Raw genomic sequence first — 13,357 nt, forward strand, 5'->3', positions numbered from 1 at the left:
CATAAAGTAGATGTCCTAACCCGACTTTCCAAAACTATAGTTTGTTAACAAGACATTTGTGGAGTGGTTAAAAAACAAGTTTTAATGACTCCAACCTATGTGTATGTAAACTTCCAACTTCAACTGTATAGAGGTAAGGTGACTAGACATCAGGAAAAATGATAAACAGAGTAGCAGCAGTGTATATGATGATTGTATGTGAGTGCGTGTGTGTAGAGTCAGTATAAATGTATGTGCATGTTATGTGTATGTGAGCAGATGATGGAGTGAGTGTTTGTGTGAGTGTCAGTGTGCATGAGTGTATAGGGACCTGTGAGTGTACATAGACTGGAAAAATACAAATAAAATACAAGGATCAACTCAGATAGTCTGTGTAGCCATTTTGTTAGCTATTTAGCAGTTTTATGGCTGTTCAGGAACCTTTTGGTGTCAGACTTGATGGGTTGGATGGCTGGAGTCTTTAATGACTTTCCGGGCCTTCCTTTCACACTGCCTGAATTAGAGGTGCTGGATTTTGATATTTGGTATTTTATTAGAATCCCCATTAGCTGATAGCAGGGAGCTCGGTCCCTGATGTCCTGGGCTGTCTGCATCACCATCTGTAGTGCCATGCGATCTAGGGAGGTGCAACCTGTAGACCATGATCAGCTCCTTRGTCTTACTGACATTGAGGGTTAGGTTGTTGTCCTGGCACCACATTGCCAGGTCACTGACCTCCTCCCTGTAGGCTATCTCATTGTTGCCGGTGATCAGGCCTATCACCGTCGCGTTGTCAGCAAACCTTTAACTTTTTTWAATTTAACCTTTATTTAACTAGGCAAGTCAGTTAAGAACAACTTATTATTTACAATGACAGCCTACCCCAGCCAAACTCTACCCCGGAAGATGCTGGGTCATTTGTGTGCCGCCCTATGGGACACCCAATCACGGCCGGTTGTGATACAGCCTGGAATCTAACCAGGGTTTGTAGTGACGCCTCTAGCACTGAGATGCAGTGCATTAGACATCTGCGCCACTCGGGAGCCCTACTTGAGGATGGTGTTGGAGTCGTACATGGCCACGTAGTCATGGGTGAACAGGGAGTACAGGAGGGGAAAAAGCACACACCCCTGTGGGGCCCCCGTGTTGAGGGTCAGCATGGCGGAGGTGATCACCGCCTGGGATCAGCCCGTCAGGAAGTTCAGGATCCAGTTGCAGATGGATGTGTTCAGTCCCAGGGTCCTAAGCTTGGTGATGTGCTTGGAGGGGACAATGATGTTGAACGCTGAGCTGTAGTCAATAAACAGCATTCTCACGAAGGTAATTCTCTTACCTAGGTGGGTGAGGGCAGTGTCGAGTGCAATTGAGATTGTGTCGTTTATGGATCTGTTGGGACGGTATGCAAATTGGAGTGGTGTCTGGGATGATGGAGTTGATGTGTGCCATAACCAGCCTCTCAAAACACTTCATGATTACAGATGTGAGTGCTACAGAGCGGTAGTCATTGTGGCATGAAGCCTTATAGTTCTTGGGAACAGGAATGATGGTGGCCATCTGTTTATGCTGCCTATGTTTGGTGACCAGTCGCTTCAGTATTTATTTTGGCTCACATATTAAGTCTAATCACTAATCAGTATTTACAGTATGTCAATAAACATAGATTCGAGGAGTTAACACAGAATATAGCCTACCCAACAGAAATCCTTCAACTGCTGCCAACAGTCACCATGTTTTCACTGGATACAGTTTGGCCACACACCTACGGTCACATCTGACTGTAAGATACGTTTGACTGAATCCCTTTTAGTTGACATCATGTATCTAGTCCATTATCTGTTTATTATCTATTGAGTTTGATGTACCAAGGTTATAGGAATAATGACCTTATGTTATATTGTGTTGAATGAGTTGTTGTGTTATATGGAGATACTGTAGTGTACAGTATGAATGATTGTGCCCGTTTTTTTGTCTTGCAGCTGGATTGTGACCAAACATTTACGTATATTCTCTGGTAGAAGCAATCTAAAATAAATGGAAGGCTAAACAGCTTGTAGTAGGTCCGATGGAGAGGCCTACCTCCCTCAGCCTAGAGAAAGGTTAGTACCAAGATTWTAGCATGACTCCAACCTGGCACCTCAGCGATTACATTGGAAACTGGGAATTGCTCCCAGATACCATTGAAGCCAGGAAGTATTTTTTTTACATCACGGCGCATTCTCACTTATATACCTGTTGGAAAGTGGTGAATGGATAAAAGATCAAATGATTCATACAGACATTTACATTCACCTTTAAATCAATTTTGGGGGATTTTGTTTGTCGAGCAAGGTACCCACTGGGCAAAACTAGTTGAATCAACGTTGTTTCCACATCATTTCAACCAAAACATTCAATGTGATGACGTTGAATCAACGTGGAAAACTGATTGGATTTGTAAAAAGTCATCAACGTAAAGGGACTTCAGGGATGTTTGTCTTTTTTTCACCCAACTTTGAACCTAAAACCAATTACATGCTTAAGATGTTTGTTGATCTTTACGTTGAAGTCATGTTAATTGACAACTCAATCAAAGACAAATCAAAACTAGACGTTCAACTGATGCCTGTGCCCAGTGGGTAAACTCTAAAAGGTTTAAAAACTCTTAACATAAAAAGACTTTAAACTAATAGAAAATATTTGCTATATTACATAGATTAGTCATTCATCCGTGTTTTAATGTGACATTTATACTTTTCTATAGCCAACAATATAAAATATTTCATTCTGAATAATTGGTTCTATTATTCAGAATGCAGGTGTCAGCTCTTCATTGTACTCTTTTCATAACTGCTTCTACTTGTGTATGTGCTCTGCTCCTTCAGTGCATGCACTCATACCTGTAAAGGCAACTAGGAAGGTTGCCTTTTGTCTTCAGAGTCAACATGTCAGATGCATTAAGGAGGCATTCTAGAGAAGCTACTGTAGCTGAATTTGATACACAGCTACAACTGGCAAATTCTGTACAGATAAACTAAGCCATTTCCTAATGACTTCTTCCATTTAATGAAGGGAAATTAGACGTGGCTTCTAGCCATTAAAGTGAATAGAAGATGTGTGAGTTGTATAGAGTACTAATGCTGATGACACGCACTTATGAGAACGTTCCAAATTCAGGTTCGTATGAATTAGCATTTGTGTGTAGCTGGCTGAAGAGTCAAACTAGTCAACCACAGCTGTGCTATTAAGGTATTTATATGATAGTGTATTATAGGTATTATGCTGCCTTAGGCAGGATTTGCGTTCCTGTTATATGTAACAAATCATTCATATTCACAACCCACAACCTAAATATGGGGTGATATAACCGAATGCCATAGCAGAGCACAAATATACCTCAAACAGAGGTTACAACAACTACTTCCGTTTCACTAAATTCCTCAATGGGGTTTTACTATGTTGACATATTGACGTGATTTATATTCAATCCAGTCCAGCATTGACCAATGTCTTAGTGATTGATTTCTTGGATCTGTCAAGACAAATAATGGACTTATTTTATGACACTATTGCACTATAAAGCCTATGACATAGAGATAAAGCTGAGGCCTCTCCACAGCGGGACAGATGCAGAGGGGAGCTGTAGTAAAAGGGATATTCGATATTGCCCTTGCAGTGTCCCTGTGCATCATCTTACTACTCTCTGAGCCTATTTGGAACATCAGCCTCTACCTCTGTAATTTCGTTACTCATTTTAAGGTGGAAACTCTGGGCTCGGAACGAAACCATGCCTTCTAGCTGTTGTCGGTAGGATTGGCTCTGGAGCAGAGAGTAATGGGTTAAACTAGAAGCCTGTATTATATGGCAAGTCTGATTTCATTATTGCCAGGTAGTTGCTGTGGATTAAAGAGCGAAGTCAGGTCTCCCTAGGCTGATAATGGATTGCTACTTGTCCTCTGTGGGATCCACAGACAGATCTCCCTCCACTCATGGGCTTGTTTTTTTAAAGTAACGTAATAGATGTGAAGAATAGACTGTAAAGTACCTCATATTGATTGTTATACTGCCAAAGAGATGCGGTATGGAAAGCATTTCTGTTTCCCTTTGTCACTGGTATCTATGTGACATTGGATGATTGTGGCTGTAAGATTATATCGGAAGAATATTGTCCAAGTCACTGTGTTCTGCACTCATACAGGTTGCACATTTCCTTCAGTATAAATATTTCAGAGGTTTTATGTCGTTTTTAGGATATCCATGCCTCAGGAGTTGATACAGAGTCACTACACTTGCCTTTAACTGGAGCTTCTCCCTCTTGTTTCTCCAGTCCTTTCTATTGAAGGAGGCTAGCCGTTCACTCTGAATGTGCAGGATGAAAAGATGGCACAGCTGCTTGTACCGCCAGGACCAGACAGCTTCCTCCTGTTTTGTCGTGAGTCCCTTGATGCCATCGAGAGGCGGATCGCTGAGGAGAACGCCAAGAAACCCAAGGGGAAGCCCAATGACGATGACGACAACGGACCCAAGCCCAGCAGTGACCTGGAGGCAGGCAAATCACTGCCACTCATATACGGGGACATTCCCAAAGGATTGGTGTCCACACCACTGGAGGACCTGGACACCTTCTACAGCAATCAGAAAGTGAGTGGGATTGGTCATCACAAAGAGCTGGGCTTTGAAACCAAGGAAGAGGTGTTTGAAGGAGTTGTGAAGGGTTATGGCAGTCTTGGAAAGCATAGACACACAGTTGTCTGTAACGTTGCATAACGGATGTAGTAGCTTATGTTTTTGGATACAGTAGCCCTCAACTTTGGATCTGCATAATATTTTGAGCAGACGGTTTATGTTGATGCATACTACTGTCTATCCAGTCATGTGTACAGTATACCGTGCTGTGAGAGATCTCTGGGTCGGGCACTGTGATGCTGTGACACCCAGAGTTGTCGTAGCACAGGCTTTCTCTGTTGTCAGATCCAGGTTCAGTTGTTATTGTGTAGGTTAGGTGATGGAGCACGCTGTCATCCATCCAGAGCCTTTGTATTCAAGGTGACAGGAAAGCAAGGATCGATAGGGATACCATCTGACAATTTCAGGGAGGACATTTTACCACACCACAGAGTAGGGCTGGGCAATATGGCCAAAATATCATATCCCGATATGAATGAATAAATCTTTATATAAAATGACCACATGTAAAGGCCTATTTCTTATTACATTTTGAATTATACTCAACAAATAAAAGGTATTTGCATTTGGTACCTTGGGTCGAGTGTTAGCACCAACTCACGAAACCCCCATTTCTCTACCGTGTAAATTGCGGCCATGTCTTTGCTAAGTTTTAACTGCAGCTGTTATCTCCTTCCATCTTCATGATTCTTTGCCATATGGTGTGCCGCGGGCAAAAGCCTCTTGCAACGTCTTGTTTTGAGCACTCGACTACTTGTTGGGGTCTCATCCGTAGACTCTCTCCGTACTGTTTCACATGATTCTTGCGTAGGTGGTAAAAGAGGTTAGTGGTGTTTGAGCCTGTTGTCGGGACCGGCCTGCAGCATATTTGGCAGAGGACGGTTTTCTGGTCCGTGTCAGACTTTTCAAACCCAAACCACGTCCATGCGACCGACGTAACTCCTCTTTTAGGTACAGTCTCCGGGCTTTGTGTCGCGTTCACTCTCCTCCATGTTTGTTTGTGTTGCAAATTACCTTCCACGTGGCACGTGTGGAAGAACGCAAAGCGACGTCCAACTGACGGAAAATATTGCCGTAAAGAGTGTGATTTGCAACCCAACAAAATAAACGATAKAGCATAATATGAAACGATAGATGTTTATATATCGTCATATCGCCCAGCCCTACCACAGAGTATCACTGTGCTCTCTACCACAGAGTATCACTGTGCTCTCTACCACAGAGTATCACTGTGCTATAGCAACACCAGAAGCTGGTGTTGTTGTTCTTCTCAAAGAGTTCATTTCATTTTGTTCTTCTCGAATAGTTCATTTCCATCACTCCTAACTGACCAGGAATATGTGTTTACAGTCTCATGGGGTGTCTTTCTCCCCGTCTCTCTCTTTCTTTCTTTCTCTCTCTATCTCTCTCTCTCTCTCCCTCTCTCTCTCTCTCCCTTTCTCTCTCTCTGTCTCTCTCTTTTTCTCTCTCTCTCACAGACCTTTATAGTGTTGAACCGAGGGAAGGCCATCTTCCGCTTCAACGCCACTCCTGCCTTGTATGTCTTAAGCCCCTTCAACCCTCTTAGAAGAATATCAATTAAGGTTTTGGTTCACTCATATCCTTTCATTGACATTTTTTTTTTAATTACGTTTTTTTTTAGGTCAAATTAAATCTATATCCTATATCCCATGTCTTTATCCTGTTTGAACAGATAATTAGTGCAATATAGTGATTTGTGTACTGAAGATATGTGGTCACCTGATACGTTCTATCCCTGATGTCAGGTGTTGTATCGTATGTCATGTGTAAGCAATATTAAATTAACCAGTCTGGACAGTTCAGTTTCCTTGACAACTGCCTCCACATTGTTCAGCATGGTAATCATGTTCACTATCCTTACCAACTGTGCGTTTATGACCCTGAGTCAGCCTCCAGACTGGGCAAAGAATATAGAGTAAGTCATCCTCTTACCCCAAAATCGACATGCATCCACAATACACATCCACAATTATCTATGTCGACTAACCAGTCCCCTTTGTTTGCAACAGGTACACATTCACTGGAATTTATACATTTGAATCGCTTATAAAAATATTGGCAAGGGGCTTCTGTGTCGGGAAGTTCACCTTTCTCCGAGACCCATGGAACTGGTTGGATTTCTGTGTCATTGTCATGGCGTAAGTATTCACACATTTTCCTGTCATGTGCTGTAACAGGATACTGTATCCTGCGTACCTAGCTGTATGATGAAACTAGTGGCGACACTATACACTAATGTTCAGTCTGTAAAGTTCTCACGACAAACCCACTTCTACACTACAAGTCATTTTGCCTATTTCTACTAACAGCTACCAGACTTCACTACCATTTGCTTTATCTGCTTGAGGCAGATGAGTTACAAGTATTGGGTAACTGTCCATGTAGTTTAGTACATTGATTCTGTTTGTTGTTCAGGGGCAACAAGTCCCCTTAGTTTATTCTTTGTGTTGTTAGTGTATTAATTGTTGGAGCATACACAAGACAACAGTTGTTTTGCAATACTGTGTTGGAATGGTTGCACGTCTTTGTAATTACAATACCATGCAGACATGAGGAATATTGAGGCACTTCTCAGTCTAACCTTAGCTTTGCTAGTGTCCTTCCTCAGACTCCTCACACCTATTGTCTATCCCACCATGTAATAGTGTTTGAGGGGTTTAGGGACGTTGCCATGTTACATGAATGTCTTTTCTCCTGAACTACACAAGCTCTATTGTAATTGTGAATTTTCCTGCAGGTATGTAACAGAGTTTGTAAAACTAGGCAATGTTTCAGCTCTTCGCACTTTCAGAGTACTGAGAGCTTTGAAAACTATTTCAGTTATCCCAGGTAAGGAGTGCCTGCTGCCAGCTGTCAGCCAGCCCCTTCCTTGTGTCATGTTTCCTCCGACTGCTCTTTGTTGTCCTGTCATGGCGTCTGTATGCGACTTCCCTTTTATTACAGATATGTCACATCGTTTGTGGACCTGGGCAATGTGTCAGCACTGAGAACGTTCAGGGTTCTCCGAGCACTGAAAACTATATCGGTCATCCCAGGTGAGAGCCAGGTTAAGGGACAAGGTTTCGGGGCCAAAGAGTGGTGCTGTACCACTCACTCCATCAAAGTTTAAGGGTTACTACACCTTTACGCTTTTCTTTAGGTTTGCCTCTCATGCTGCCAGTAAAAGCAGGAATCTGAAGCAGTTCATTTAAAATGGAAAGGATTTCTTGCTTTTAGACTATTTTATTTATTGATTTGTTTATTTTTATTGAACAGCCTTGGGGGTCTAGTCGATTTTGTTTGCATGAGACTTTGTTTAAATCCAGCTTTAATTGTGTTTGTGGTGCTGTCCAGCTCTTGTCTCCTTCCTTCGCTGTTTGGGATGGTTGCTTGTCAGTGTTCTCCCTGACTGGTGTTTGTCTTCGTTCAACTGTTCCTGTTCAGTGAAGACAGACTGTGTTTTGGTCTGGTAAGGGTGGGTCATACGTCAGAGCTGATTGTGATGTATGCCCTTCCTCACAGACATGCATGCTTTTGTTATTATACCCTACGACATATTTTCTGATCCAAACTCTTGGTAGGGTGTATAACACACAGGTATAATATCTACTACAACATATGTCAATTTGTGGCCAGAACTGCCTGGCCATGATAACAACTATGCTCCTCAGCTTATTTGTTTTTATAATCAACCATAGAGCAATCAGAGACTTAATTTGAAGCTACATTGTGTGCTATAAACATATTAATGGGATTTGGATCTTAGTCAGAAAATATTATATGCTTATCATGGCTCATATAATTCTAGTGGAGAAAAGAACGTTAGATAACAGATTAAACATTCTTATGGTGTAAGACCACCAGTTGAGACAGTAGAATATGTGTCACTGCACTGCCAGCGTACCATTCTTTGACAATTGAGGAGTTTCTTTCAAAATCGCTATATATCCATTTTCAAAAATGTTGGTAAATTCGCTTTTATTGTTTAAAGAACGTTTGACAGAGGTTGGTGTGTTTTTTTCACTATCTAATCATGGCATGGGGTTGTTCAATGACAGACATGTATCTGTTTAAAATCTATCTCTTGATGGTTTCATTTTAGAGAGACAAATAATCATGTTGTTTTGCAAAACCCTATACACTGAGTGTAAAAAACATTAAGGACACCTGCTCTTTCCATGGCATAGACTGACCAGGTGAACCCAAGTGAAAACTATGATCCCTTATTGATGTCTCTTGTTAAATCCACTTCAATCAGTGTAGATGAAGGGGAGGAGACAGGTTAAAGAAGGATTTTTAAGCCTTCAAACAATTAAGACATTGATTGTGTATGTCTGCCATTCAGAGGGTGAATGGGCAAGGCACAAGATTTAAGTGCCTTTGAACAGAGTATGGTAGTAGGTGCCAGGTGCACCGGTTTGTGTCAAGAACTGCAAAGCTGCTGAGTTTTTCACGCTAAACAGTTTCCCGTGTATATCAACAATGCTCCACCACCCAAGGGACATCCAGCCAACTTGACACAACTTTGGGAAGCAATGGAGTCAACATGGGCCAGCATCCCTGTGGAAAGCTTTTGACACCTTGTAGAGTCCATGCCCTGACGAATTGAGGCTGTTCTGAGGACAAAAGGGGGAGAGGGGGTGCAACTCAATATTAAGAAGTTGTCCTTAATGTTTTGTACACTCAGTGTATATCCGCCTCACTCTCAGAGAATTAAGTAGGACTGCTAGRTTTTACACAGTCCAAAGTAACAAATAACACATTTTTTTAATTAAGGACTGTACAAATGATACATTTGTGACATCAATATAAAACAAATCAATACAGTTATATAACATCTGTATGTAAATAATTTGCATGTAATATTTTAGTTATTTATCCAGAGCGACTCAGTTAATTGATCTTAAGATAGCTAGGTGAGACAACCACATACAGTCAAATACACTGTATACAAACATTCCATTCCAGCTAAACAACGGAAATATAACGTTTAGACACATATAAAATCTATGAATAAAAAATCTGAGAACAGTCATATTTTACACACACATTAAGCAATCATTTCTAGTGAAAAAACAAAATGAAAAATGTGTGGATTTTGCGTTTTGGACACCTCCACACTATTTGTTTTTAAACATATGAGCAACAGAGATGACGTTTCATGCTGTGATGTTTACATTGTATACAAATGACACTTCTTCTTTGCATACACTGTATAAGACTCCTATGCGAATAACAGTGAGGTTCTGTCGTGTCCTGCAGGCCTGAAGACCATTGTGGGAGCGCTGATCCAGTCAGTGAAGAAACTGTCAGACGTGATGATCCTCACTGTATTCTGCCTAAGTGTCTTTGCCCTAGTAGGGCTGCAGCTGTTCATGGGCAATTTAAGAAACAAATGTTTAAGGATCCGTCCTAACTCAACCAACCTCTTGAATGATACATTGGACTTTAATGGGAAGGAGTATAATGATGCAGACTTTAACGAGACCGTCCCGTTCAACTGGACCAATTACACTAATAATCCTGGTAAGCATGTTTCTTTGGCTTTAGACAGTCATTGGAGGGTGAAAGCCGTGCTAGTAACCACGGACCACAGTGAGTGAGTCACAGCTCATTGCTAATAGCCAAACAAGCAGCCCCGGCTGAAGAGCGAAATGTAAAATGACAGGAATGGCTGAGAGGGGTTCGTAAGAGCTTCTGGTGGGAAGTAGTGTGGCGGTTCATCATAACACTGCCGGTTTGTGGGTGATACTAGTGGCATGTTTAGCTTGTCAACACGGAGGGCATTGAGTCACCACCCAAATGGGGAAAATGGCACCTGGATGGCCATGACACTAGGACCTGGGAAGCCATGGGATCAAAGGGGAGACAATAGATAAGGAAAGGGCTTTTCATGACTAAAGCTTTGAACTGTTCACTAGTTACAATGCTGTGATGATGGAGGTGAGAATGAAAATCATTTCTCTTTTTTGCAGTTGACGAAAGATTGACTTGTCTCTTTTTCCTGTAGATAATTATTACTACCTCCCAGGTAAAAGGGATGCTTTGCTTTGTGGAAATGGCAGTGGTGCTGGGTAAGATTGAGCCCACATTACTACCTTTGTGTCTCATTGTCAGGATGCACTATTGATTGTGCTTGCGTTTGTTTGTGTGTGTGCGTGTGCGTACCTGCGTGCGGTCGTGCATGTCTTTGTGCGTTAACATCAAAATAGACTTCACAGGATATTGGGAATGCAGTGATGGTGATTCTGATTCTGTTTGAGTTTCCCAGGCTTGTTGTTTGTTGTAGGCTGTGTCCAGAGGGATTCTGGTGCGTCAAAGCGGGCCGGAACCCAGACTACGGCTACACCAGCTTTGACACGTTCAGCTGGGCCTTCCTGTCTCTGTTCAGACTGATGACTCAGGACTACTGGGAGAACCTCTACCAGCAGGTCTGTCTCATAGAGATGTACTAGAGAGCTCATCTCCTGTCTTTGCAATGGCCGCTTTTTGTGACAGCTTGGCTACTGCCATTGAGGGCTATCTCCATTTTAAAGTAGTCCATGTCTTACTCTTTTACATCTATGAGTTTATTGGTAGTTTGTACATAGACTGAATAGGTGCATACCACTTACTGTGCTGGAGTGTATCATCTAAACAGGTATAAAGCCAAGGTTAGTGATTAACTGCCACCTGTAATTGTGGAATGTTTGCTCAGGAGTATAACTCATTGGCTTACCCCTTCCGCTGACCAGGATGGAATTCTGTGATCGTTCGTTGACCCATAGCAAGTCCCACCATGTTGACTACTTCAAAATGGTGAAAGCTCTCATTGGAAGCCTGGTGGAACCAGCCTGATGGCCATTCCTTAAAGAATTGTGAAGGCAGCGATCAGGCTGGTTCCTCAAGCCTACCTCAAGGGGCGCTACCCTTGCTAAAAAAGGCTTTGGGCCAAGTGCGCCCTCTATCCCAACTCTATGGTCTGTCTGCATTATGACGTGATACTGGGGGCTTTTCTACAGGCAAAAGGACTGCTAGTGTTGTCGTTGCATTGGACAGACCCATTTGTGCCAGCTTCTGTGCTCAGTGGAGATCCCTGTGTTCCTGTGCTTCTGACTGCACCTGTGAGGAACACTATGGGCTATAATTTTGTCTGGTGTTAAACCAACGCCCAGCGCAATTGTCAAATGCACGCTTGTTTGCAATTTCAACCTGTTAAAGCCGGCACTCTTCTATTTTCAAACCATATGCCAGGATTGGTCATTTACCTGTCTTAAATGAGCTTGCATGTGCTGAGGTGGGAGGGTTGGCATTATCTAAGGTGTGTCCTTAAAAACGTGCACCAAAGTGCCAATTTCAGTATGCGCTGCTTGGGATATTTAAGACCAACCGAATACTGGACTTAGCGGTAACGCGGTTGGTTATGGCATGGATTTTAACAATGGAAGCAAAGCCTATCCAGCTGTGACACACAGTGCCCATATGCACATGGAGCAAGTGAGATGTGCTTTTTGTGCCCATAAACCTCGTATTTAGAAACGTGAAAAACAAATGTTTTTTCCCATTTCGTTTCATTTCATTAAAAACCAAGCATACACAGTAAAAYTGGAAGAGTTAATTCAACTCATATGGAGTCGTATTTAACAACATGTTGGTGTTTATATGGTCCAACCCCCATTTTGTCTGAAAACTACTCGGTCATGGTGTTGATATTTCTGGAGTTAAAACGACACTAAATGAATTAACAATCAACTCCAGCTGAGTGCATTTCTCTTTCGGGTTTACATCCTTTGAGTAATAAGGGTGTAAAGCCTTATTTGAATATTTCTTAATGTGTCACATTATGTAGTTTGCAATGTAATATTCAATCTCTGTTAGATCCAATTTGGAGGAAGATATCCGGCACTTTTACATCACCCCTAACTTGCATTCAGAACACCTGTCAGAGTAGGGAAGACAATAAAGTACATGGAGACTACTTACGTCAAACTGGAACAACTATCTCACTAACAGTTGCTATGAATCCAACCACTTACAGATTGGATTAGTTTAGAAAAATGTATGTTTCTGATCTTATCTTAGTGTAGCATCAGATAAAAAAACAATCAATGTACATGTGAAAACACAGGGCCGCCAAAGGGTTTGGGTCGTGAGACCGCTTTGAAATGAATCTTCATCACCAACGCTTTAGCAGCAAAACAGTGAGCGGGCATCTCCCTTTTATCTATGTAGGCTAATACATTGTTTTAGCCAGCTCCTGTTATTATTTTGGAAGTGCATTAAAAAACTCTCCATGTAGGTTGTATGCCAATAATGGAGCAAAAGATAAGTTAATCCGGGGACACTCATATTTAGAAACATTTAAGTTGTTTTTCCGTTTCGTTTGATTTAGTTTGATTTTTTTTTTAAACGTACCCTACTATAACGAAAGCTGCTTCAACAGCAATGTGTCTGGTGTCTTTATAATTCACGAGCAGCCTATCCATAAAAGGATTCTAGTCGCGAGGCTTTTGCCGACATGCTTTTGTATTATTCACAATTCCCATCGGCCTACCTGCAGTGCTCCATTCGGCTTGTATCCATCCCCATTGTCCGGTTACCAGATACGTAACCAGCCTCTTGTCCGGTTACCAGATACGTATCCATCCCCATTGTCCGGTTACCAGATACGTAACCATCCCCATTGTCCGGTTACCAGATACGTAACCATCCCCATTGTCCGGTTACCAGATACGTA

General features: G+C 42.0%; 1 protein-coding gene across 1 annotated transcript in view; it reads left to right on the forward strand.

Annotated features, from left to right (window-relative positions):
- Positions 1–13,357, forward strand: part of LOC111959748 (sodium channel protein type 2 subunit alpha-like) — a 46,924-nt gene that overhangs the window by 5,515 nt on the left and 28,052 nt on the right. The window contains exons 2-9 of the mRNA XM_023981536.2: positions 4,283–4,596; positions 6,120–6,238; positions 6,488–6,577; positions 6,672–6,800; positions 7,606–7,697; positions 9,904–10,167; positions 10,652–10,715; positions 10,931–11,072. Coding sequence (XP_023837304.1) covers positions 4,336–4,596; positions 6,120–6,238; positions 6,488–6,577; positions 6,672–6,800; positions 7,606–7,697; positions 9,904–10,167; positions 10,652–10,715; positions 10,931–11,072 — 1,161 coding nt within the window. The 5' untranslated portion in view covers positions 4,283–4,335. The remainder of the gene's footprint in view (positions 1–4,282; positions 4,597–6,119; positions 6,239–6,487; positions 6,578–6,671; positions 6,801–7,605; positions 7,698–9,903; positions 10,168–10,651; positions 10,716–10,930; positions 11,073–13,357) is intronic.

The sequence above is a fragment of the Salvelinus sp. IW2-2015 genome, linkage group LG36 (genome assembly GCF_002910315.2).
Source record: "Salvelinus sp. IW2-2015 linkage group LG36, ASM291031v2, whole genome shotgun sequence".
Classification (NCBI taxonomy): Eukaryota; Metazoa; Chordata; class Actinopteri; order Salmoniformes; family Salmonidae; genus Salvelinus; species Salvelinus sp. IW2-2015.